The sequence below is a fragment of the Pagrus pagrus genome, assembly GCF_965226575.1.
Source record: "Pagrus pagrus genome assembly, chromosome: 8".
NCBI lineage: Eukaryota > Metazoa > Chordata > Actinopteri > Spariformes > Sparidae > Pagrus > Pagrus pagrus.
This window is the reverse complement of record NC_140192.1, coordinates 1842061-1869135: the sequence shown is the minus strand read 5'-3', so window position 1 is coordinate 1869135 and position 27075 is coordinate 1842061. Positions and strand designations below refer to the sequence as shown.

Sequence of the window (27075 nt, the reverse complement as noted above, 5' to 3'; positions counted from 1 at the left end):
TCAGTTTATTTTGCCACAGATCTTAAATTTCATGCTTTACGTCTCCATCTTTACTGCTCCCTATGCGAACATGTCATGGTTATTAGTGGTACAGCACTGTGTGCTGTCACTGCATGTCTTGAGGACAAGCTTCCTTAGATTATCTATTATTCATACGTGTCTCTGCTAAGACTGCAGGCTGGGTGAGCTTTACCTGCTGCAACGCTGCAGAGCCATCACTGTGCAGCTCATCAAATGTTCATAACTTGCTTTGATGGCATTTTTTTACTAGAGACATAATCATTTGACCTAGTTACACATATTACTGAAGAGCAGGGCTGCACGATATGGTACAATAAAGATTATTGCGAGTATTTTAACAGATATTATGACTGAGATTTGATTCTGGTCAGTGGGAATTATCATTTTTGCATCGAAATTTTTTATTGTTACTGAAGTAAATATGATGATGTGACATTTGTTGGTGTCTGCACCAAGCAAACATGTTTTCTTACATCTGGAGAACCAGATTTGTAGGTCAGGACGTCTCTGCAGCGACATAGTGCTTCATGTATTTCAAAGTGCATTATGTAAGAACTTTAAAAATTCAGGAAATAACTCTAATAAGTAATAAATTATTGCGTTGCAGAGACATATAACAAGACATGATAGCATGCTGATCAGCTAGCCTTGCCTGTCATGTCTTCTAATACCACTCTGAGCTCCCAGTGCAGACTGCTAACTGCTGCTACCTGTCAATGTTGTGAGTTAGCCACGCAGCTAGCAGTTACTATGGTGATATCCTGCCTGCTATTTGTTTCAAGACGCTGCCAGGTCGTACATGTTGCACATTTAATCTTTATCAGAAAACTGCAACTTCTGTGATTTGACCATCGTATGATTTTGAAAATGTTTTTATTAACTGTGCAGACGAAGATATATTAGATAGCTGCACAGTATTCATAAATTGCATCTTAAACAAATGTCTTGCATTATTTAGGACGTGACAGACTGTGTTTACATGCTTTTCTTACATACTGAGCAACTGCAGTCATTTTATGTCACAGCTGACACAATTAAAACTGTAACACTAAACACTAAGGATGAGAGATGGCTTGCTGTCAGTATTTCGCACTTTCACACACAAGTGACGGAGAGGATTTTCTTTTTGATTGAGAAAGAATTTAAGAAATAAGCTTTAAAGGTCACATTTGTAATAAAAAGCTGATTTTTGAGTCTCATTTCCAACTTGTCAAATACTGACGTTAGGTGGGATTGTAGGTCGGGTCAGCCGCCACCACAAAGCGTCAGAACTTGAGCTGGGAATGAGATTCAAATATCTTTTTTTTTCTTTTTTTGACAAAGTGGACCTTTAGTGAAGTTATCTGTTGACTGTTTGATTACTACGGAGCCCTGGAAGGGACATTAGGGGAAACAAATCAAAGGATGAAAAAAAAAAGATGATAAAAATATATCTTTTTTTGTTTCGGCCTGTCCCTTCCAGGGCTCCGTAGATTTTAGTTATTTCACTGAATATCAATAATTATAACACAAATTCAATTCAGTGTTAGACTTTTTGAACAGGTTAGATTATTTGGCCGATAATATTATCAGACAGCTACTGATACTGTCTTTTCTCTTCAAAAGGACCAGATACTGAAGGTAAGGCTGCACTATTTAGGAGGGAAAAGGTGACTTCCTGGACTCAGCTTGGTGCAAACTTTGACTCGACTCGCCCAAGAAAAAATGACTTGGGACTTTCTTGAGATTTGGGCCAAATGACTTGAATCACATGTCTGCAACACCAACGTGGAAGCTGCTCTAGTATAGACGCTGCCTCTGGGCCACTTCTGGAGAAAACACAACAAATGTTTGCACATGTGTTGATGCAAAGTCCAGCGAGGTCCGAAAGTCTGAGACCACATTAAACATTTTTACAAACGCTTTAGGTCTTTCTCAGCTTCAGATCGTGGCTCTCAAGGTGTCTGAGGAGGCCGTGCATGTAAAACTGGATCAGTTGTTTCCAAAGTGCGATCAGGCAGTTTCCACACATCAGAAGATCAATGCATCAAGCTGAGCTCACTGAGAGATAGAAAAGCAACTTCATCAGATACAGAATTAACAGAATAAATGAACAACACTTCCTGTCAGAAGAAAGTTTTGTGGTGTCTCAGAGGACGAGGGACAGTTTCTAAACCACTTCTGAGGAGGGAAACAAGGACAAGCACTTTGAGGTGAGTGGAGAAACACCAGAATTTAACAGTGGATGATGGAAAAGTCTATTTACTGATGAACCCAAGTTATATAGATATACAGATATATATATATATATACCACTCCATTCCTGAGACGTGCTCCAGCCTCAGGTTTGATCTTTGTAGAGGAGGATTCATCCTGCAGCAGGTTAATGAGCCCAAACACACCTCTAGGACCAGAGAAGAACCGAGCAGTCCTGACTGTCCCGGAGTCTGGACTCTATGGGGGCACTTGAAGAAGCTTTGTGGAACCGGGTCACATCATGCTGGGATAACATGAGTCAGCACACTGACTTGTGGAGTCCATGCCAGCTGTGCAGGCTGTCATTAAAGCAAGAAGGGGATAAAGATAGTCTGAAAACATTCAGAAATATCTTAACTAGTACTCTCAGACTGTCGAGCACAAACACAGTGAGATCTGAAGTCTGAGGTTTTCTGTACATTTATTACAAACATCAACAAATCCGTGTCTTCTCCCTCCAGCTGCATGTTGGCTTCAGCGTGTGTGTGTGTGTGTGTGTGTGTGTGAGGTAAAAACAGCCATAAAACACCTGTCATCCATTGCAGTTGCCATAGCAACTATCTTCATTCATTCCGTGCCGGGTGCGCGCTGCCGCGTTGGACTCTCCTGATTGGACGAGGGTCGGACCATACCATACCGGAAGCAGAGAGGGGGCGTGCAGGTTTTTTTAAAAGGACACGTGTAATATTACGATATGATTTCATAGAAAATATATAAAGTCTCTTAAAAATATAATGTAGGAAATAAAATAAATATAATCTCGAGTCGTGTGTGTTTGGAGAGATTAATGATTAAACAAGTGGGCAAATAAAAAATCACTTTATATGTAAAACAATTGTAATAACGTAAAACGCATTTATAACACTTAAATGCCTTTTCTTTAGCATTTTGTTCTTGACGTAAAACTAAACTATCTGCAATATAATTTCATATTAACCAGTCGTCCACAAAGTTAAATATAAATAAACCAATACGACTGTGAAACTTCTACAAGACCCAGATATTTTTCTGATAAAGTCTTTTAAAGAAATCCACTGGAGTCCTAACTGGTTTCCAGCAGGACTGTGGAAATCCTGGAAAAACAAACCTCAGGTCTTGTACCTTTTTTAAACACAGTATAGAAACAATCTCTCACCTTTTTTTTACTATGAATTCTGGAGACACATTGAGTCTAATTTTTTTTGAGACAACTAATTTTGTCTCTTAACTTTAAAGATATTGTTTGTTACTATAATAATCCTGATGATTAAAAAAAAGATGAACATTTTCAGAAATTCTCCAGATCTTGATCCATATCTTCAGTTTTTCTTTTCGAACTAAACTCACAACTTAAATCACTTAAGTTAATAAATAATAATAATGTTATACATGTCTGAGTAATTTTGAACCCCTTAACCCTGAAACCTGTCTGATGATGTCTATATTGATCTATAGCCTGTATGTACCCGTCTGTCTTTATTTCTCTGTTATGTTTTGTACATGTACTTATTTGTATACTCACTGGTTGATGTTTTTATGCAGCTTTATCTTCGCTTATAATCACTTTATATGTGCTACAGTTTTATTTAGGCCAATTCTTTGTGAACTGTTCTATTTTCAATAAAAGATAAAAAATAAATAGCTTAAAATGTAAAATAAGCTTCCATCAGTCCAGATTTGAATATGAGTATAAATGGTTCAAATATATGACATGATATTCTTGTAATTTTTATATTTTTTTAGAAATAAGACATAAAATGGTGTTTAATGGTGAATCTCAACAGGAAGCTGTGATTGGACGGAGCACCTGTCACTCACCGGCCACCGGAAGTGTAAGGTTAGGTAGCACGGCCCCGCCCCCTGCATACTGCCAGCCGCTGGAGCTAGCAGCAGCAGCAGCGGAGCAAATGTTAGTCTGGGTGCACACATTGAATGAAAGTCAGTGTAGCGGGCTGTGGACACCAGCAGCTGAGATTATCTCCGCTCAGTGAAGTTATCTGACGGCCTGACTTCACCCGCTGGGGCTTTAACGGCAGACACGAGCTCACACATTGGCAGAGGACGGCTCGGAGATATTTGTGGAAGGGGAAAGGTGAGAGACGTTTGAATTACTCTCATCACACACCAAGTATTTCTGGTTAGACAGGTAGGTTAGCTAGCTAGCTGCCCTGACCACCGCTGGTTTCTCGTTATATTTTAACGTGCGGCTCGTTGATGCACAAGCGGTGTCTCGTTAGTGTGTTAACGCTAAGCTAGGAGGCTTGTTAATGATTTCTCTGTCATGTTCTGGCTCTGCGTGAGCTTCCGTGCTAACGCTACTGCCGGTGTTGGTACTGTTAAGGTTAGCATACAGGCTAACTCATATCATGTTGCATGTCATCAAGACAAGCTGGCTAGCTCCTTGCGCTAGCTAACCTTATGGTTAATGTTTCATGTGAGGAGCTGCTTCCGTACTGTGAGTTTCCGATTCCGACTCTGTCTGTCTGTCTGTCTGTCTGTCCGCGTGTGTGTGTGCGTGTGTGTGTGTGTGTAGGACCGGGCGGTGTGGGGCAATGCAGCGGGTCACGGCGCAGCTCGTCGCCGGGCTGGTCGCAGCGGTGCTGTCGCTGCTGGCGGAGCAGTGCTGGGCGGACGGCGGGGGCCCCAGCCTCGCTGAACGGGTGATCTGGGCTGTGAACGCCGGAGGTGAATCGCATGTAGACGTGCACGGTATTCACTTCAAGAAGGACCCGTTGGAAGGGAAGGTCGGCAAAGGTGAGTGGATGTTGCGAGCCGCTAACTGGGCGCTACACCTGTGAGGTGACATTGTGAAGGTAAAAAGCTGCTCCTCAGACATTTCCAGGAGAAAACCTCTGCACGGTCAGGCTTCCGCAAGTAACCACAAACTAATGAGGAGTCAGCACAGAGGCTGCAGCTCCGCCCCTGTCAGCATGCAGAGGAAGCAGGTGACGATATGATCAAACTGACTGTACACAGTCATTCTTGGCTCCAGTTATGAGACTCGGATACTGCAATTTTCAGCTGGAGCGAACACAAGCCATCTGAGACTGGAGGACTCTGTGTTTCAGCGGGTGCAGGGAAAGGTCAAGCCTTGTGTAATGTGCACTTAGAGCTTGATCTGTTTTCCAGTAATGCAGCTATTAATTCAGGGTGGGAATCGCAGAGTAACTCACAATAGTATCAGCCACAGCAAATCTACGATAATCGATACATGGCAGGACAATCATCTGCAAACGTATGAATACAAAATTCATACTTGTATTACCTGGGTGATTTGTAATAATGGTGGAGGACTAGTGTCTTCGATACAAGACCTTGAGAGATATCGATATTCGATACCACGGGGAAAAACTTGCACAACATTGGCGCCATACAATGTCAGATTCTTAGTAAAAGACATAAATATAACAAGGCTTCTGTGCTGTAACATACGGAGGAGGTGGGACTATGTAGGCACTCGAGCGGTACATGTGTCAACTCGCTGTCAGAGAGGAGAGCGAAAAACACAGCTAGTACTGGATAATTCAAATATTCAGTATCCATATTTTGATACTCTTGACAACACTACAGAGGATGTTTGTCCATAATATATAAAAATATGCCATATTTTGCCACAAGATATATATCGTATTTTATCTGTAAGTCCAGTTGCTCTCTTACAGCTCTCAGATACATCAGCCCTCCAGATTTTCTCAGCAGACTCCTGTCTGTCTTCGACCTCTCCTGGTTTCTCTCCTGGTCACAATTCTCGTGTATTTATCCAAATTTATCAATGAGTGAGAGACGCAGAGCATTAAGGAGAGGAACAAGAACTTTTTAAATATATTTCAGACACCAAGGTTGTGAAGGAAATACGTCTGTTCAATCTCCCACATCCTTTTTTTTTCTGTCAGTCACCGGGGTCATACTGCGTCAGTCCTCATCGAGAGCTGGACGAACAGGGAAGTGGCTGCACAGACTCTTATTTTACTTATTAGTTTGTTATTTTCATTCTTGAATCTCATCAGAATTCAGGAAACACGTTTCCTTGAATCTCCCCCAGAACCGCGCTTTGGTTTCGAAATCCTCCTTGTTTTTAAGGATTGGCTTGATGTATGCTTGGATATGCAGCCAGAAAGCATCTTTTACCTGATCCAAGTGAGCTACAGATGTGTAGTTATGCCTGTAAAACATGCGTAAATTCAGCAAATGAACTCTAAACTATATGAATAACGTGTCTGCAGTTACACAGAGCCTTGACATCATATCCAGGAGATAGTCAGTAAAATACAGACATAACTTATCACCACATGAAACACAAACATGGTGAGGTCATTTCTGAATCAGAAATGAGGCCCCCTGGTAATACTAGTCTCATTTGAATTGGGTTTTGACCCATTAAGACCAGGTGCGACTTTCCCTTTCCAGCCTGATGGGATGTGATTGGACTTTGAACTTTCAAGACACGTGACTGAAGAAATGCATTGCGATTCGTTAATGAACATTAGAGCAAAGGCAATGATTTAATGGTTTTTATTTCAACCTTTATCTGCTCACGACGCTGAGAAATAAGGGTTTCAGTGAATGTTGACAATTCAGAAAACCCTCAGGTTGTAAGATATATATTTCAAACAATGCAAACAGAATGAATTATTTGTTTAATCACTGCATTGTGGTGCCATTTTCACAGAAATTTACATGAACTTTGATACAACGATGCATAAAAACCACATTGAGTCTGAGCTTAGTGCCTCTAACACACAAACTGACTGGGACTTTACAACATCCACATGTACCATCACTCTGATATACATTGGCAAAAGGCCGAACTTCTAGAAAGCAGAACAGTTCTGGAGTTTAACAGGAACGATAACTCTGGCTCACAGTAATATAGAGGTGTGAGGGGAAGTCTGTTCAGAGCTCCTGCTTGTTTTAATAAAGATATCGATATTTAATGCCAGTGTATCGATAATCTTACTGCAAGAGGAAGCGATTTGATATTCGGCGTATTGATATTTTGTTCCACCTCTGCCTCTCATATTAATATGGCCTGAACTCCCACTGAACCTGTTGCTCTTCTTCTTCTCTTTCTCTTCTAGCATCTGATTACGGGGTGCGTCTGCCGATCCTGCGCTCCAGTCCAGAGGACCAGGTTCTGTATCAGACAGAGCGCTACAACGAGGACACATTCGGATATGATATTCCCATCCGCGAGGAAGGAGACTATATACTAGTAATGAAGTACGCAGAGGTTTACTTCGCCCAGTCGCAGCAGAAGGTATGGCAATTAATGGATCAGCAGTATTCAGCATATTTAGTACACTTTCCGTGTGCGACTGTTTGTTGTCCCGTTCATATTGAGGATGAAAGTCGTGTCGTTTTTTACTCACTTCACACTCGTATTCAGGCGGCACTGTGGGAGCTCTTTGACGACTAGCTGTGTCAAGATTCTCTAAATCTTTGACCTGATTTGACTTTTGATTTTAGGGTCACAATTCAATTTGATCTTCAATTTAAAAAAAAATGTGTTCGTTGTCAGACAATCAAACTTATAGAGATCAACAGATCGTTGGTTTTATATCCTGACAACTGTGATTTACAACTGACTTGGTGGATTTTTGCGGGTTAGGGTTAGACAAGTTCAGATAACAATAGTAGATAATAGTGGTTCAACAATTAAAAATAGAAATTCTGTTTGTTACAAAGTTCGGTTTCTCAAATCTGTCCAGAGTAAACCCTCTTCCCAAACAAATCAATAAAGGATCTCTGAAAAAGAAAATAAACCCACCATGATCGAGCCTGCTTTTACATGCGATGATCAAAACCGAAGGCTCGATACAATCAATTTTTGATTTGATATCAAAGTCGGGACGTGTCTGTGTGTGTCTGTGTGTGTCTGTGTGTGTCTGTGTGTGTCTGTGTGTGTGTGTGTGTGTGTGTGTGTGTGTGTGTGTGTCTGTCTGTGTGTGTCTGTGTGGTTAATCATTACTGATCTGAAAATATACTTCTCCAGGTGTTTGACGTCCGTCTAAACGGCCACACGGTGGTGAAGGACCTTGACATCTTTGATCGAGTGGGTCACAGCACCGCTCATGACGAGATAGTTCCCTTTTCTATTCGACGTGGGAAGCTGAGCGTGCAGGGAGAGGTGTCGACTTTCAACGGCAAGCTCACTGTGGAGTTTGTAAAGGTGAGTTTTTTTTATTATTTGAGAAACTTCTGGAGTTCATTGTCAGAGTGTCAGTTTGCTTGTTATACCTTGACACCTATAACAGCACTTAATAACAGCGTTCAGCTGCTCGCTTGATTTGTTGATCTCTTTTTCAAACGGGGTTGTGAGGTGCAACATGACGCAGGGACAGATCTGAATATTTACATAGCGCTGCAGGATTATTAAAGCATGATTGCTCAACTTTTGTGGTTGGTTTTCTAGTTATTTCAGCCTTCTATTACATAATGAGGTAGCAGTTAAAGATTCACAGCATATGAAGAAGCAAAAGAAAGGGAATCCTGAAGCATTTTGATGAATCTTTTATGCATTTATTAGAGTTTTTTTTTTTTTTTTTCAATTGAGAAACGTAATTGAAAACATCCAATGTGATCCAGGTTTTTATGACATGACGGTCACATTACGACAGTTGAGTTTATTCAAATTTGTCTGGATATTCAAATGACTTGTGTGCGTAACGTAATTTTCTTATCAGACTGTTCATTCATCATTTGTTAAATTGGTGTCCTTGCGGGTTAATTATTAATTTACTTCTTTATGTAATAGTGTGCAGCACTTACAGCTATATGTGATGGACAGGTTGGGAGAATAATGAGTGCACAAGTAATGCTACTTAATATTAAAATGACTTGAGGATTAGGAAGTGTAGTCATAAAGATATCCGCTTCAGTACAACAGGAAGGATTTTGCAAAATATGATTATTCTTTCTTGCTGAGTGATTGATCAGAAGATCGTTATCATTGTATTAGTCTTCTCCATCTGTTAAAAATGAAGCTTCCTCCAGCAGCTGCTTAGCTTAGTTTAGCATAAAGAGGGGAAACAGCTAACCACCTACCAGCCCCTTTTAAACCTCACCAATTAAAACATTGTCTACTTTATTAATTTCTTTGAAAAGTTTGATTTGCACACATGCTAAAACGTGCAGTAAAGATATAGACACAACGATACATGAGCAATAAATAACATAAGAATAAAATGCAATAAAATATGCCAAGGAGTTCAGTGGAATAAAGGAATCTATCTAGAAAGAATAGAAGAAGTAGTTTAGAGCCGGGTATCATCACAGACGTCCTGATTTGATTTAATCCGATATCGATTCAGTTTCAGTGACTCTGAGAGAGCAGATGCTGTAAAGTGTATCAGTAACTCTCTAACCTGGTGCATAAATAAAAATATTAATGTTTACATTAAGAATTGACGGAGAAATGAAAGGGATGATGTCGTGATTTTAGCGTGTAATTATTAAAGATTCTGTAGTGAACGAACAGGAAAGTAATTACTGATGTTGAGAAAATAGAAACTTCTGTTTTAAAAAACCTTTGTGGCCATTTGAATATAGGTTTACGAGATGCACTTGAATGCACCGTGAAGTGCCTGTCAGAGTTTAGGAGGTGCACAAACGAGATCCAATAAAATTAATATATCAACAAGAGTATTTTCCAAATTTGTTAAATGTTCCTTTAACACGACGGCTCTCGTGTCAGACTTGTTGGATATCGCCTCACAACTTGTAAAGGAAAGTGACACGTGGGATTTATTCAAACGTCAGACCGACATGTAAACTGAACGGCACATTTTCATAATGAACTCGTTGTCTGAAAGAGGCTGTTGACAGCCTGTTGGTGTTTGTGGGCTGTCATGCAAATGACCGACAACAGTCTCACATCTGGTCGGCCTTCAACTCATTTGCTTATTCATCCAAACGGCTGCTGTCTGTGAATCTGTTTCTGTTTGTCCACTGTTAAGCTTTTAAAGTTTGTTCCGTTCATTTCGCTTTCTCGTGGATACAATTACTGGGATTTTAAGAAAGGCCATTAAAATGTACAAAAAGCTGTTCTGACTGACATGCACAGTTTGTTCTGTTGAGGTTGGCTGACTTTGGAGTCTGTAGTCTGGCTCTAGATAAACAATGAGCGCTGTGAATCCATCCTAAACCAATAAAAATGTCGTATTATCTGTTGCTGCCTTTGTGATGAAGTTAGTCACATTTTATTCTCCGGTTGTACATCCATCATCTCTTGTTCACGGGCCTGCTGCAGCAGTAATGTTTGGTGGTTTGGTTCAAGTGTCTCAGATCAACGCTCCACTTTTTAGACACTTCTTGCAACCTTGTGCATTATATTCACTTTTCGGCAGACTGCGCCACGTGGTTTGTTACACAGAACCATCTGGAAAGGTGCCATTAGAAACTGTTTGGAAAAGCGCAGTCCCTTTAAATAACCATCTGTCTTGGGCTAACTTGAACCAATCAGAAGAACAGTTGGAGAGAGAAGAGTGAAAACAAGAAAAGCCTTCAGTGTTGTTCTTTGCTCTTCTTTCAGTTAAATATGCTCTCCAGTTGTGGTTTAACAAGATGCTTAAGCAGCTACATGAACCTCTTGAGGAGCCAACGTGGTGGTTGTCTTCAAATGAACAGTCGCTTCTCCTGCTTGTCGTCACAGCTAAACCACGCCTGTAGCCGGTTCCCTAAAGCACGCTGCAGGAACAGCCCTGAGCTTTGAAGCCAATTCCACATAATGGCCAAACTGTGTAATTACAACATCTCATGATGCAGCTGTGAAATTTTGCAATGTGAAATTAAATGACTAGTTTCACTATCAGAATTTGAGCTATTCGGCCTGATAACATTCAGAAAGTCTAGAAGAGCCACACAAGTAAATCATTTTATCCCTACTCAAGTTAGCAGAGGGCTAAACCGGAAGGTAGCCGCCTAGCAAACGGACGTCTCTAATTTAATACCCAGGAAGTCGACCTGTTTTGGCGTCACGCGCCACCGAGAAGCTTTCTTAGGAATGAATGGGGCTCTGGCTCCGGCGCTGTATCCAGATTTCCCTTGATATATCCGTAGATCCGCCCCTGGTCGTTCGATTGATGGTTTTGCATGATCGTGTGATTTTGCAAATCCGCCTCCCTCACAAGGTAAACTTTTTATCGACTGATAAAACCACCGTTCAGTGAAGAGTGGTTTGTCAGAACGATGGTGGATGACTGACTGTGTCTGCACAGGTTTATTTCATCTTAATGCCCACAACTGTGTGAGGTATACTTAATAAAACCCAAACTAAACTGTGTTAGTAGGTGAAGTTATTTCCACAATGACTTTCAGTTAGAATGATCTTGACTGACACATATAGGACTCCAGTCTGAGGGGCTACCTTTTGATTTTGTTTTACAGTTTGGGAACTACTCACAAATACTGATGAGGTTGCTGGAGGCCATATTGTTTTTTGTTTTCATCTTGATTAGTATTCCCTTCAAGCTCTGTGTTCGAACAAATGAAAGATTCAGCCAGTGGCTTTGTAGAACATGTGGCTGGAGGCTAAATCTGTGCTTCAAAAAAACTTTCTCTGCAGTGGCCTCTTTCTTCCTCTTTGTATTTTCTGTAGATCACTGGCCCTCTCTGCGTTTTCTGTCTTTGAAAAGATAAAAGTGGGACACGCTGTTCGCTCTTTTTTGCAAACGTTAAAGCTACTCAAACAATGAAATGACAGACTCTCCCCAGCACAGGCGGTTTTGTTTTGCACTCTGGCACGTCTTCAGCAGAAATGCACCTGCAACAAATGTTGATTCTTTGCTTTTTATCTCAGGATAAAGGAGCTCCAAAAAAGATTATGAGCATGATCACAGTCAGACACACTCAGTCTCTCCTGTGTGGCATTTAATTACTTTTAGCTGATATCAGACACTGTTGTTTCTGCTGTTTTAACGCATGTGTTCTGTCTTTTCAGGGTTATTATGACAACCCCAAGGTCTGCGCTCTCTATGTGATGAAGGGGACATCAGAAAGTGAGTCCTGAGACTGTGAACACACCTCTTTTCCTTGCCATTATGCCATTATTCACTGTTTCTAACAGCCCAATGAACGGTACAAACAGTGTGAGCGTCTGGATGAGCCGACACACGGGTCCTGTCTGCACACAACAGCACTGTTAAATAAAAGTCAAACAAAACATTTTAGGTTTTATTTGGGGGTTCACAGCACCGTCTGACAACAGTCACAGTTTCTTTCAGCCCTCTGTGTACATTCTTCATCTGTAGTTAACTTAGCCAGTCGTAACAAACATTTTTGGTTCGACTCTGCTCTTGTGTATCACACTGAATTGAACCTTTGAGCGCTCTGAAGAAGGCTCTATGCCGAAACACGTTAGCGTATATCTATTATGATATGAGCCAAACAAACCAGTGAAATGTGATTATTTTGTCCTTCCTGTCTGTGAGATTTGAGATGTGCCTCCCTTTCAATGCTTTTTTGTCATTTGTCACTTTATCTCTGCAGCCTCTAGGGCATCAGTCCTCTACAATTGCAAAGCACCGATATCATAATTTTAATAATATCTCTGTAACCGATGCATGTAGTGACTTTAAAAACTGTCCTGCAGCGCGCTGTTCAGCTGTTGCAATGAGCCGTCGCTTGTTCTTATTATCCAGCCAGAGGCTTTGTAATCCATCAAGGAAATGTGTTATTTCGGGACACTTTTGAAAAGTAGTGAAAGCAACGCTTCAGTGTTTTTAAGCCTCCGCGCCGGTGACAGCCGTGGCCACAGGCATTATGTTTTAGGGGTTTTCCGTCCGTCCCATTCTTCAAATTTCTTTAAATTTGGTAGAAATGTCCGCTATGACTCAAAGATGAACTGATTAGATTTTGGTGGACAAAGGTCACTGTGATCTCACAAATCACATTTTTGGCCGTAAGTCAATAATTCATATGATAATTACAATCAAATTTGACATACGAATGTCTAATAGGATAAAATGATAAAGTTATGACACTTGATTTCCAAAAGGTCAAAGGTTAAATGCTTTGACATCATAATATCCTGCAAAAAATGTTCTGGCCGTTTTTCAACGCCACGGCTCAGGAGAGCAGCTCGACTGGTGCAGGGAGGCGAACAAACACCATGTGTTCATTCTGGTCTGTACTGACTTCACCAACAAGTCTTCACTGTTTTGGTGAGTGAGATTTCTGGCAGATGTGTTGACTCTCCTCACTAATCACAAGCTGTGTTATTAGGTGATGAACTGTCGCCTAAGCACTTGACCAACAACGGTTGCAAAATGGTGCATTACCAATTTACAAACATGACTGAAGAGAGCTTTGCTGTGTTGAGAGCATTTAGAAATCTTCTGCAGCACCATCGGAGAGGAAATAATGATCTGAAGTGTGATCAGTCACGTGAAAACATGTACTTACTTATACTTCCAGTAGCTATTATTAGCAATCTAATCATAAATCAGTCACGGGACCTTTTTACTGCAGAACGAATAGTTTCACTTTGACACTTGAAGCAGATTTTACTGATTACTAAACGAGGGCTCTGAATGCCTCTTCCACCCACACACACCCACACACACCTAAGCCCTCTAGAAAACTCTTAATGGATTGCAAAGTCTTGCTCAACTGGATGTAAGCTCATTAGTGCAGCAGTCGTAGTGTACCAGTTTTCTTTTGTGTGTTATGAAATAACCTCTCCCGTCTTCCCTGAAACTTCTTTACTTGACAGATGTGCCACAACTTCAGCCTCACCCCGGCTTGGAGAAGCCCGAGGAGGAGGAAGAAGAAGAGGAGGAAACCGAGGGAGGCGAGGAAGGTGGGAAGAAAAAGCTCCCACCAGGTTCCAAGTCCAGGGTCCAGTCGGGCCCGCGAACACCAAACCCATACGCAGCCGACAACAGCAGCCTAATGTTCCCCATCCTGGTGGCGTTCGGGGTGTTCATCCCCACACTGTTCTGCCTCTGTCGGCTGTGAGCCACAACCAGCCACTGGGGAGGAGGCGTCAAACGGACAGACGTGAGACTATGAAGAGAGGGGGAGGGAGGGGGAGGCAGGGAGGGAGGAAGGGGTGGGGGTGGGGGGGGTTCAAGGTGACAGCAGCAGCACAGGTAAAGGCAGACACACAGGAGAGAGTTCGACCATGGAGGACAAGAAGAGACAAAAACTTTTCGGAACGCCGCTGAGAGACGAAGCAGACGCTGCTGTCAGATTCTACCGCCGAGGAGACGTAGGACGGGCGTGTGCTGTGCGCTTCTTTGTGAATGTGTTTCGCATCCACCTCTGCTGACCGTTCTGAACTATGGTAGTCATTTCCACTCAGAGACTGTGCAGGATTTACAGGTGCCAGTCTTTGAGGTTTAAAGCCACATTTCAGCAGGTGAGGGCTGCTCGGGAGTGATTTGTCTCGGCCCGTTTTCTAAACTAAAAGCATTGTTTTGTACCTGGTGTAGCGAGGAAGCACACTCTGTTTAACACTCCTGCTCAGCATCTGGTCACACGTGTTACCTTTAAATTGGAGATGGTCCTGCTGAGAATTTGGTTAAATGGAAACGAAACCGTGAGACAGACGCTCAGTGGAACAGTTGCTTTTTCAGAGGCTCCCATTTTTCTCAACTTGTCTCATTTTTGTGTCTTTTCACTCAGATGTAGTTAGTTTGTTGTTGACGTGCCATCTTATACTTGTAAAGGAGAAAACGGTTGGTGTTGAACGAGCAGCTCTGCAGCTGGCGGGGTTATGTGCCGTTTGCCTCGACGTAAATACAGGTTGGCTTTTATAAATCTCTTGGTGATGTGATAATGCATAAAAGATTTCTTGGCATTGTTCCACCAAATACCGATTTAAGCCGTGAAAACGCTGATTAAATATTGATTTTTAATTTTTTCCCCCAAGGATGGGTCCATTATTGAAATTCTGCATTACAAAGCGAGAATGTCGAACCTTGTTGCATTTAGTGAGAGGCAAAGTTAATGCTGTGAAATGCTTCAGGCTTCATTCAGACCAAACCAGGCGCTGCAGTGAAGGACACAGCTGGAGACAAATCATCGTTTGCTCCGTGAACTCGCTGGTTTCTGGCTCAGCAGCTCTTCCAGAAAGACTTTCTCCATCATGTTTGCGGAGAATCTCTCCTCGCTGCTGCTGCAGTCTGACGCACCACACAATTTGGTGGACCTTTTTTTTATTATTGCTTTTACACTGACACCAAACTTGTCATGTCAAAAAACTTCTAGTATAATCATTACACCGTGTCCTGACTGCATGTGACAAAAAAGGGACTTTGGCAACAAAATCCACTCGATTTAATTATTTCCTGAACCACTTTTACACTAAGATTACAGAGTGTATGCAGGTTTTTTAAACGCAGGTTGACTCCTTTTCCCAAAATCCCAGGTGACGAGTTCGCCTTTGTTTTTTTTCTCGTGTGTCACGTTCATCATCATGAACGCACTGGATAAACAGGAAACCATAGAAGGCGGCGGATCATATACCTCATCAGACTACATCCAGAAGTTGTTCGAACTTGTTTTAATAAGTCTGAATCGATAAAATCCTGACTCAGACACATTGGGGTTTTTTTAGCTGATCACTTTTTTGATATCTAAAGATCTCCTCCCTGCTGCTGCCGTCTGAGGCACCAAGCAACAAAAGCCTAGAAATTTGGTGGACCTCTTTATTTTGGCTTATACGGCAGTATCTGTTTTACCCTCGCATCAAACTTTTTTTAATATCTAAAGCTATTAAATATATTTGTAATACCTAAAGATATTAATGAAGTGACCACAATCAGTGGTTTCAGTCTGTCTTTCAAACTCTGTGCCGACTGACGGTGTACGAGCTGCCTGAACAGAGACGGATGGCACAAGCCAGCCTCGTTAACTTCAGCGTGTCTACTTCAAAGTGAAAGCTGCTTGTACACGTTCACATTAAAGACAAAGCGAGATGTTGGTGGGTCTGGATGAGCTGTCTGAACATTACCGTCTCCTCTTTCTGCTAAAACCTAAATAAGGTGGCAGCTGTCTGCAGCGAGATCACCATGCAGCTGAAAGTTGGCTGTATTGTATGTCATGTCCAGTGGAGAAATATCTAAATATTTTCTGTTCTTTAAAAGTAAAAACATAGGAAGATGATCACCCATGTGATGTAACATCATATTTAATGGAGTCAGACATCTTGTTGCACTGGACACTCGTTTGCAGTTGGGACATAGAGTCGGAGCTGAAGACTTTTCTAGTGTTATCTTATGATTTTAGTGTCAACAGCTTTAATAACAACACTTCTATGATTCGCCACTTTTCTCAGAATGAACCAGGAGGAGTGTTGTTTTCGCTGAACGCCTGATCTGGTCTGAACGAGGCCTGCAGTGAGTCAGGACCTTTTTTCTTTTCGTCACTGTATTTTCTGTGTTGTTGCCTTTTCTATTCACTCATTCATGATGCATGTCTGCCTTTTTGATTCACCAAAGAATGTCTTTCTTTCTTTTATTTAACTTTGTTAGAGAAGGAAAGCCTGGTGGCCTCTTTAATTTGACAACCTTTAAAACAGTGCTGTGACGCCTCTGTGGCGAGTGCTTGAGACTGACTGTTTGTTCCTCTGGATCAGTTCAGGCTGCTGTACGTCCACAGTGTTTGCCAACTAACTGGGAGGAAAGTGAATTCTTGTTTTTTCGTCACCAGCCGTCTGTCATCTGAAACTGAGACAACAGGCCGCTGCAGCTCACCCTTAATTAATATAATAACTAATGAGAATCTGTGCCAGTCGATGCAGCTGCTTCACAGCTGCTCCATCTGCAGTCAGAGATGAGAAAGCACAACATCAGCAGAAAATGTTTCCTCGATGTTTTAAACCAACATTTGTTGCATTCTCTCAACCTTTTCCTGTCTGTCGTCTCACGACTGTCTCATGTAACTGCAGCTTTTGTTCATGCAGTGTGAACTCTGAGTGCAATTAAGCTTCCTGTTCTGCTCCTTGAATTGTTGAGCCTTTTTTTTTCCTACATCGCCACGTCAGACTGTGTTTTAGTCTCCAGTGTTGGACAATGATGTCCTTTTTTGCTTTCCATACGGTCTGAAAAGCAGCTTTGTTCTTCATTTTAGTGGAGTCGTGTTGTGAACCCTCCTATTTATGTATCTAGTTACCTCCCATAAGTGCTTAACTCTGCTCCGAGGACGATTCTGTAACTTTGCCTGTTTCACTAATGCGTCTTAAATGTCTCCTGACCCCTCTCTGCCAGTATTGCTGTTGCCATATGCAGTACTAGAACAACAGTTAATATTTCAGGTGCTGTGGCTCCTTCCTCACTCATCCATTCTCCTTCCTTTTTCTGAGAAGATGGTGCCAGAAAATATTTGGTCGGTTTTGTCGTTTTTCTTTTATTTTTTTAAGTTTAAACTCAACTCGTATTTATACGGAAGAGGATTCGGGCCACGTGTGAAAGTGTCTTTTGAGTTCTGACTTTTTACTGATTCTGATGGTGCGTTCCACCTGAACTGAGTTCTCAGTTGGTGTTCAACGAACGTCTCGTCAAGGACGATCCCCAACTCCTAGAGTCGGACTCTCGTCACCAGCCCCCACCTCACCCCACTTTTTTCCCAGAATTGACTTTTTTTCCCCCAGAATTGACTTTTTTCCCAGAATCGACTTTTTTTTCCCAGAATTGACTTTTTTCCCCCAGAATTGACTTTTTCCCCCAGAATTGACTTTTTTCCCAGAATTGACTTTTTTTTCCCCAGAATTGACTTTTTTTCCCCCAGAATTGACTTTTTTTTCCCAGAATTGCCTTTTTTTTCCCCAGAATTGCCTTTTTTTTCCCCAGAATTGACTTTTTTTTCCCAGAATTGACTTTTTCCCTCAGAATTGACTTTTTCCCCCAGAATTGACTTTTTTCCCAGAATTGACTTTTTTCCCCCAGAATTGACTTTTTCCCTCAGAATTGACTTTTTCCCCCAGAATTGTCTTTTTTCCCAGAATTGTCTTTTTTCCCAGAATTGACTTTTCCCCAGAATTGACTTTTTTCCCAGAATTGACTTTTTTTCCCAGAATTGACTTTTTTTCCCCCAGAATTTTCTTTTTTCCCAGAATTGACTTTTTCCCCCAGAATTGACTTTTTTCCCTCAGAATTGACTTTTTTCCCAGAATTGACTTTTTTCCCCAGAATTGACTTTTTTCCCAGAATTGACTTTTTTTCCCCCAGAATTTTCTTTTTTCCCCAGAATTGACTTTTACCCAGAATTGACTTTTTTTCCCTCAGAATTGACTTTTTTCCCAGAATTGACTTTTTTCCTCAGAATTGACTTTTTTCCCTCAGAATTGACTTTTTCCCCCAGAATTGACTTTTTCCCTCAGAATTGACTTTTTTTCCCTCAGAATTGACTTTTTTCCCAGAATTGACTTTTTTCCTCAGAATTGACTTTTTTCCCTCAGAATTGACTTTTTCCCCAGAATTGACTTTTTCCCCCAGAAATTGACTTTTTCCCTCAGAATTGACTTTTTTCCCTCAGAATTGACTTTTTTCCCAGAATTGACTTTTTTCCTCAGAATTGACTTTTTTCCCAGAATTGACTTTTTCCCCCAGAATTGACTTTTTCCCTCAGAATTGACTTTTTTTCCCTCAGAATTGACTTTTTTCCCAGAATTGACTTTTTCCCCCAGAATTGACTTTTTCCCTCAGAATTGACTTTTTTTCCCTCAGAATTGACTTTTTTCCCAGAATTGACTTTTTTCCTCAGAATTGACTTTTTTCCCTCAGAATTGACTTTTTTCCCAGAATTAACTTTTCCCCCCAGAAATTGACTTTTTTCCCAGAATTGACTTTTTTTCCCCAGAATTAACTTTAACCTCAGACTAATGAGGAAAAAGTCGTGAGTCTGAGAAAGTGTGAACTCAAACACATCTTTCCTGGCGGCCCTCTTCCTCGTCCACACATTTAAGACCATATCGGCACCTTTTTCTTTCCTCCGAAAAAGATGCAAGAAGTTGATTTAACTCGGCACCAAAGTCGCCACGTGTTCTGTTCCTCTGCGAGTCTACACAGCTGCGTGTGTATATAAGGTACAAGCTCACACTTTTTATCGTGTGACGACCGTTTTGTTCTCATCACTTTTGTTTTGTAGCCGAGGTGTTGGGTTGGTTTTTTTTTTGTTCTCCTGAGGAAGTCTTTGTGGCCTTTCTTCTGGGAGGGAACGGTTGTTGGTACAGAGTATAAAAATAAATTTTAATGGGCAGTCGAATGAACTGACTGTCAGAAAGTCAAATAAATGAGATTTGTCTGAAAATGTGGGATCTTCTATTCTATTCTATATAATTTAATTAGAGTGGGGCTGATCTGGAGAGATTTTATAATACGCTTGGATTTGTGTGTTGGAATTTTTTCCTCAGGATCTTGTTTTGTTTTTAAAACGTGATGTTTTATTGGTGTGACATTTTGCACTGCCTCATGTCATTTTTTTGTTCGTTTGTCTTTGTTGCCTTGAATTTTTGAATACATTGTGCTTTACCATCATTCGCCTTGAGCTTGCTCTTTTGTTGGCTTGAATCAAATTATTCTCCTTTTCATTTCTTTTCTCTGTCGAACACTTTCAGGGTTTGATTTTCAACAAACAATTATTTTCATTATCGATTAATCCTATTTTACTAATTTATCATTTAATCAATTATATGTCAAAAAATTGTGGGAAAAAAACCCATTTCTATTTCACCAGAGCCCAAAGTGACGTCTCTAGTTTTCTTTTTTATCCAGCCAACGGTCCAAAACCCACAGACTCTTCATTTACTGTCATAAATGACAAAGAAAAGCAGCAAATGTGACATTGACATTTTTGCTTGAAAAATGAATGAAATGCTTTTTTTAAATTTTCAATACAGTTGGCAATTAATTTTCTTTCAATCGACTTATTATTGCAGCTCTGAGTATAATTAAAATATCTTGAATATTTTGTGTTAACCTCGACTTCTCCTGGAGTGAAGCCAGTCAGACTAATGGAAAGCTTATTACGTCTCTATCCAGCCCTTATTTCTTATATATCGATCTCCTCGCGAGCTTTTTTCAGACCTGTATATTTATTTTTCTCACAGCTGAATGAACTGGAGTGGAATGAAGATCTGCTCTGATTTAATTCTTTTAACATCAGAACCAAAGAATTTCCGTCATTCCATCCAAATTCTTAAACGCTGTATCGACGTGACGCTAACGGTTCTTCATCTCCTTCATCCTTTCTGTTTCTCGCCATGAATAAACCAGAAGAAGAGGGCAAACATATCGCATCTCATCATCAAATCTGTCGTCACCACTAATGAATTATTCGCCAATCTCATCCTAAAAGAGTTATTTTTAATTGCTCTGTAATTAATGTAAATTTAATTTTAGCATGTTGCTGTTTTGTTTCCTTGTTTCTCATTTTTCAAAGCAACTGAACATGTGAGACGAATTTAAACGGAGACAAATCTGAGCATCAAAACATCAGCCGACCGTCTGTGGTCCAGGCAGCAGACCGAACACACACACACACACACACACACACACACACACACACACACACACACAAAGGGCTGCAGACGATGATCACACAGTGTGAGTGTGTGTCAGTACGAGTCCGACTGTACAGATCTGTCGTTCCTCTGAGGGCTGGTGGCAGCAGGTGGACTGGGAAATGTATTCAGAGCCCTGATCTCACTCAGATGTGGCGTATATGTGCAACATGGGAAATGCTGATAAATGCTGTCTCTTTTTAATAAATGTGCTATTTTATCAGAATGTGTTGCGGCTGTTTTTCGACTCACATTCCTGGGTTGCAGTTGCAGTCAGGGTGTCTGTAGGTCCTTTAAAAGTCTTAAAATGTTAAATTTTATTAAAAATAATTTAGGTCTTAATTGCCACAAAAATGTTGTCTGATATGTTTTATTCATCTTCTAACTTCTCTTTGTCAAAATGAGTCAAGCTCTTTTGTGCCAAAGTCCACATTTCTGTGTTTTAAAGCATTTTCTGTGCATTAATTATTAAATCACAATGTTTGTTTTTACTCTTAAACAAGTGAAAAATCATGTCAGTAACTCTATACAGTAAAAGTATAGAACTTTTTTCTATACGTCATTTTGAAGGAGTTATGTTCCCTTTGTATCATGTAATGATATAAAAAGTCATTCTGGATTAACTTCAATAATTAAAAAAAAAAAAAAACGAGTGAAGAGAACTTGATTTAATATTTTAATAATATTTTTATTGCTCATCTCTTCTGTGACGTTACACATCAAAAGTGTATTTTCTGCCCACTGGAACAATATTTAGATCAAACTTGACTCATACCTCATATTGTTGTTGAATCAAGCTGTTAACTAAAACACAGAAAATAGGGTGAAGCTAAATAGTCAAAATATTCCCTCTGCTTCATATATTTTCAGTCACAGATAAAAAAATTTAAAAAAATGTTTTTGTAAAATCTGACATCTTATTTAGCTGAAAACTTTCCCCCGTCTTGTTTTCTGAGAATAAGATGATTAGATAGTTATTCCAGAGGTGCAGTATCTCAGAATGAGGGATGATCATCTTTAAAAGGTTTTGAAAATCATGACATTGAACTGACACGTTGAGACACCCTGGTTGCAGAACTTTGAGGGCATTTGGTATCAAACCGGAGTCTCCTGAACCTCTTAATCCAAAGTGTGACGCCTTTTTAATCAAGCAACTAAAACATAAAACTCTTAATACAAGAGTTAAACATGTTAGTGACATGCTGATGTAAAGTCAGGTGAAGTCTCGTAGTCCACAGAACATTTCTGGAGCTTCACAGTAAAACAGAGTTGCAGCATTCTGCTGAACAGCTGAAGCAGCTGGAGACTTGATTTAAAACAGAAAAACAACCAACAGCTTTAATCAGACGCACAGATCTGAACTCAGTGTTGTAGAAAGTACAAATCAGTGATCCATTTTCTGACCTGAGTCATTTTCTCTCCCGTCTTCATTTTTTTCATGGAAACTGAGTGAAGAAAAAAATAATTTGTGGAAACCAAGTGGAGAATTTCTTTTCATGTGTTAAACAAACAAAGATGTTTGCTCATGTGACAAACTGAAATCATTTTAAAAATCTTCATATGTGAGAGTGAGTGGGAGAGAAAATTCAGGAGAAACTTCACCTGACTTTCCATCAGCGTGAAGCTGAGGAGATAACTGAATTTTTCCATCTTTATCAACAGAATGATTCACTTCTGCAAACAGACAGACAGATTTTTTTCTTCCAAAAATGTTTGACTCATATGTCGAACCAAGTAATAACAAAAGGTATTTATGTATTCATTCATGGAAACCAAGTAAAACAATTTCATTATTTTTTATTTATTTATTTTTTTTCTGTATGAATGAAGCAAAATTTTCAGATTTTTTTCATGGAAACCAAGTGGGAAAAAATTCAGGAGAGGAAAGATTTCTTGTGTTAAACGAGTGAAAACATTTCTAGAAAACAACTTCAGGATTAAAAAAAATATATTTTTATGGAAACTGAGTGGAAAGAAAATTGTCAGAAATCTTTGTTTTTTTCATGGAAACCAAGAGGGGAAAAAACATTTCAAGAGAATTTTTTTTTTTTCTTCAAACAGAGTGGGAAAAATTCTGACAATTTTCTGTCAAACGTAGTGAAAACAAAATTTCTGATTTTTATTTTATTTTATTTTTTTCATGGAGACCAAAAATCCCAGGACCAAACGTTTTATTGTCACGTGTCCAACTGAGTGAAAACAAATAATTCAGGAGAAATATTGAGGGGAAATCTTCTTGGGAGATTTTTTTTCTTGTGTCAACCTGAGTGAAAAATAAACATTTCTGGAGATTTTTTTCTCTTGTGTTGATTCGAGTAAAAACATTTTCAGATTTATTTTTCTTCGAACCCAAATATGAAAAAAAAATTAAAAAATGTTTTCTTATGTCAAAGTAGAAAAAAGACTTTCTCGAAAAAAAAAAATCTTGTACGAAACCGAGAAGGAAAAAAAATCTGAGGGTAAACAACATTTTCTGATTTATTTTTTTCCATGGAAACCGAGTGAAGTGGTCAACTGAATGAAAACAAATAATTCAGGAGAAATGTTGAGGGGAAAATGTTTTGTGTTTGTTCATGTTTTTTTGTTGTGTGAAACCGAGAAGAAAAAAAAAGAAAGTTTTTTCTTGTGTCAAGCAACTGGGAAGCCGCTGAGATCCAGGAGATGCTAACCATCACAGCCAAGAGAATAGTTAACGATCAGATCACGGGGACTGTGAAAGATGGCATCTTGTACGAAAAGGTCGCCGAGGAGCTTAGCTGACCTGGCTTTTGCCGGGAGAAGAAGCAGCCCAACTTCGTGCTTCACATCACGTCACATGTTTACGCCTACCCTGTGCTGGCTTTTTTGAAAAGGAGGAATATTACGTCTCTTTCACAAAGACAAGGCGGCAAATTGCCTTTACCTGACCACAAATGTGGTGCATTTTCTAACTAAAAGGAGCCACTGTGATGTGTCCAACTGAGTGAAAACAAATAATTCAGGAGAAATGTTTAGGGGGAAAATTTTTAGGACCAAGTGGAAGAAAAATATTTCAAAAGAATTTTTTTTTTTCAAACCAAGTGGGAAAACATTTTCTGGACAAAAGTGAAAAATAAACATTTCTGACGATTTTGTTTTTCTTGCATGAAAACATTTTCAGATGCTTTTTTCTTGGAATCCAAATGTGGAAAAAATTAAATTTAAGGAGAAATTTTTCCCTTGTACAAGTTTTTCTGTCGTGTCAAACGTAGAGAAAACAAAAGTTCTGAGTTTTGTTTTTTTTCTCATGGAAACCAAGTGAGCAAAAATTCCAGAATTTGAGTTTATTTTTCATGTGTTAAAGTGAAACCAAGTAGAACTTTAAAAAAATTCTGAAGATTTCTTTTTAATGTGTCATACCAAGGGAAAACAAAAATTCCTTCTTTTTTTTTGTTTTTTTTTTAAGTGGGAAACATTTTTCAGGGAAATATTTTTTTCTTCATGAAACTGAAGAAAAAAAAGTTGAGTTTTTTTTTTTAATCTTGAGATTTTTTTCTCGGCAAACTGAGTGAAAACAAAATTTTAGGATATTTTTTTCATGTGTTAAACAAGTGAAAACAACTTTTCTAGAAAACAACTTCAGGATAAAACATTTTTATGGGAAACTGAGTGTAAGAAAAATTTCAGGACAAATTTTTCTCATGTCAAATTGAGCATAAACAAAATTGTCATACTTCAGAATTCGGAAAATTTTTGATTTTTTTTTTTTTTTTGCATTTGGATTCCATGAGAAACAAAATTCTCAGATTTTGTTTTTTATGGAATCCAAATGCAGGTTAGAAAAAAAAACTATTTTTTTTCTAGAAAAAAAACCTATTTTTTTTCTTACCTCAAACCAAGTAGAAAAAAAGGCTTTCTCGAAAACATTTTTTTTTTCCTTGTATGAAACCGAGAAGGGAAAAAAAAGTTTTTCTTGTCAAACTTTTTGAATTTTTTTTTTCTGCATTTGGATTCCATGAGAAACACATTTTTCAGATTTTGCTTTTCATTGAAACCAAGTGTGGGAACAGTGTAGAAAATAATTTATGACAAAAAATGTTCTCATGTCAAACCAAGTGACCAAAAGTTTTCAGGAGATTTTTGTTTTGTTTTTTCATGGAAACCAAGTGAAGAAAAACTCCAGGAGAAATAATTTCATGTGTCAAACCGAGTGAAAACAAATAATTCAGGACAAATGTTGAGGTGAAAATTTTAATTAGGATAAAAACAAAAAAAGATTCTTCAGAATTCTTTTTCTTCCACTTGGAAAAAAAAATTCTCCAAAATTTCTGACAACAAAAATTCCTGGAATTTTTCTTCACTTGGTTTCCATGAAAAAAAAAAAAAAATCCTTCTGAAAAAAATATTCTCTTGAAATGTTTTTGCCGCTTGGTTTTCAATGAAAAAAGAATCTGAAATTTGGTTTTAAAGTGTAACTCTCGCCAAAATGCAACCTAGGCTTTTTCTGTGAATGTACCTGAGTCAAACCTTCGTGTAAAAAAGCATAATTACGATGAAAAAAACACTTTTTTACCACATTTTGGTTTTCGGGTCAAAATCATTTTCAATTGCGTGCTAGGGGCAACTTTACGGTAGCATCAAAATCGCTATTTTTAAAACACTGAAACTTTGCTGGTAGTATCACCAGGGTCTCTACACATGAACACGAGCATTGAGAACATTGTTTGTGTACACAGAGTTTTCTAAAAAGAAGGTTTTTGAACAACTCATGCTAGCAATAGCTTGCTCCGCTCGCCGCCGTCCTGCCAGTCAAGAAGCATCGATCCCCGAGTGCAATGTAACATGGAGGAGAGTAAAGGTGGAAAGCTCCTAAAGCTTAGTTCTAGTTTAATTTAATTTAATTTAGTTTAATTATCCGTGCATTTATATGGAACTAAGCTTAGGACCTTTCCACCTTTACTCTCCTTTTGATGCTACCGTAAAGTTGCCCCTAGCACACCACTGAAAATGGTTTTGACCCGAAAATGAAAATAAGGTAAATCTTAAAAGTGGCTTTTTCTTCGTAATTATGCTTTTACACGAAGGTTTGACTCGGGTTCCTTCACAAAAAAAGCCTAGGTTGCATTTTGGCGAGAGTTTCACTTTAACTCTGAAAAAAAAAAATCAAGGTTTTCTTTCCACTCAGTTTGCATATAATTTTTTTATCCTGAAATTGTTTTCTAGAAATGTTGTTTTCACTCGCTTCAATACATGAAAAAAATATCCTAAAATTTTGCTAGAAAAAAACTTGGTTTCCATAAAAAAAGGGAAAAAAATCTGAAATTTAGTTTTCACTTGTTTGATATGAACTAACCTTTCTAACAAAAACATTCCCCTCAACATTTCTCCTGAATTGTTTGTTTTTTGTCCTGGAACTTTTCCTCACTTGGTTTCCATGAAAAAAAAAATCAGAAAATGTAGTTTACCCTCGAGTTGACACAAGAAAAAACATTGCGATTTTTTTTCTTTTTCTCAGTTTCACACAAGAATTTTCTTTTTTTTTCCAGAAAGTCTTTTTTCCACTTTCTCGGTTTGACACGAGAAAAAAAATTCTCCCAAAATGTTTTCCCCACTAGGTTACCATGAGAAAAACATTTGTCCTGAATTATTTGTTTTCATTCAGTTTGACACATGAAAAACAATGTTTTATTCTCATGTGAGAGAGAAAACAAAAAATTCAGGAGAAATGTTGAGGCAAATTATTTTGGGAGAATTTTTTTTCTTGTGTCGAACCAAGTGAAAACAAAATGTCAGGAGATTTTCAGGAAACATTTTCAGTGATGAAAAAGTAGAAAAAAAGTAGGAAAAAAATCTTAAGGAAAATAAAATGCAAGTGAGAAAAAAAAATATTTTCATGGAAACAAAGTTGGGGAACAATGTTTTCTCTCCTGTCTTTATTTTTTTTTTTTTCATGGAAACAGTGAAGGAAAAAATTTAAGGAGAAAAAAAAAATTCATGGAAACCAAGTGGGGGAAAAGATCTGAATTTATTTTCATATAAGTGAAAAAAAAACATTGTTAGGAGAAATTTATTTTTTTGGAAACAAAAAAGTTAATTTCAGAAAATAATTTAGAAAATGTTCACATGTGAAACCAAGTGGGAAAAAATATCAGGAGAATCAGGTCATTATCTCCTCACCTGACGGTCCATCAGGTGAGGAGATAATGACTGAATTTACATTTTTGGGTGAACTGTTCCTTTAAGTAATCACAGTGAAGTCCAGCAGAGTCTCAGTCCAGGTACAGAACAGAACCTTTGTTTGTCCAGCTGTTGTTTTTCCACCAAATGTTTAACTTCTTTAAATAGACACACAATCTAAAAGGATCAGAACCTGAAACAGG

General features: G+C 39.0%; 1 protein-coding gene across 1 annotated transcript; it reads left to right on the top strand.

Moving 5' to 3' along the window:
- Nucleotides 1-4087: 4087 nt before the first annotated feature.
- On the top strand, nt 4088-14247 carry mlec (malectin). Its single transcript, XM_084358897.1, has 6 exons — nt 4088-4327; nt 4769-4989; nt 7314-7492; nt 8228-8404; nt 12173-12230; nt 13946-14247. Exons 2-6 carry the CDS (start codon nt 4788-4790, stop codon nt 14188-14190), a joined length of 861 nt encoding a protein of 286 aa, XP_084215023.1. The 5' UTR covers nt 4088-4327; nt 4769-4787; the 3' UTR covers nt 14191-14247.
- Nucleotides 14248-27075: the final 12828 nt, after the last annotated feature.

Bases quoted from the DNA above. Each gene is read 5' to 3' on its own strand.
- mlec (XM_084358897.1), top strand. From the start codon at position 4,788: ATGCAGCGGGTCACGGCGCAGCTCGTCGCCGGGCTGGTCGCAGCGGTG. The intron at 7,493-8,227 runs GTATGGCAATTA...ATACTTCTCCAG, and splicing joins TCGCCCAGTCGCAGCAGAAG to GTGTTTGACGTCCGTCTAAA. The intron at 8,405-12,172 runs GTGAGTTTTTTT...CTGTCTTTTCAG, and splicing joins TCACTGTGGAGTTTGTAAAG to GGTTATTATGACAACCCCAA.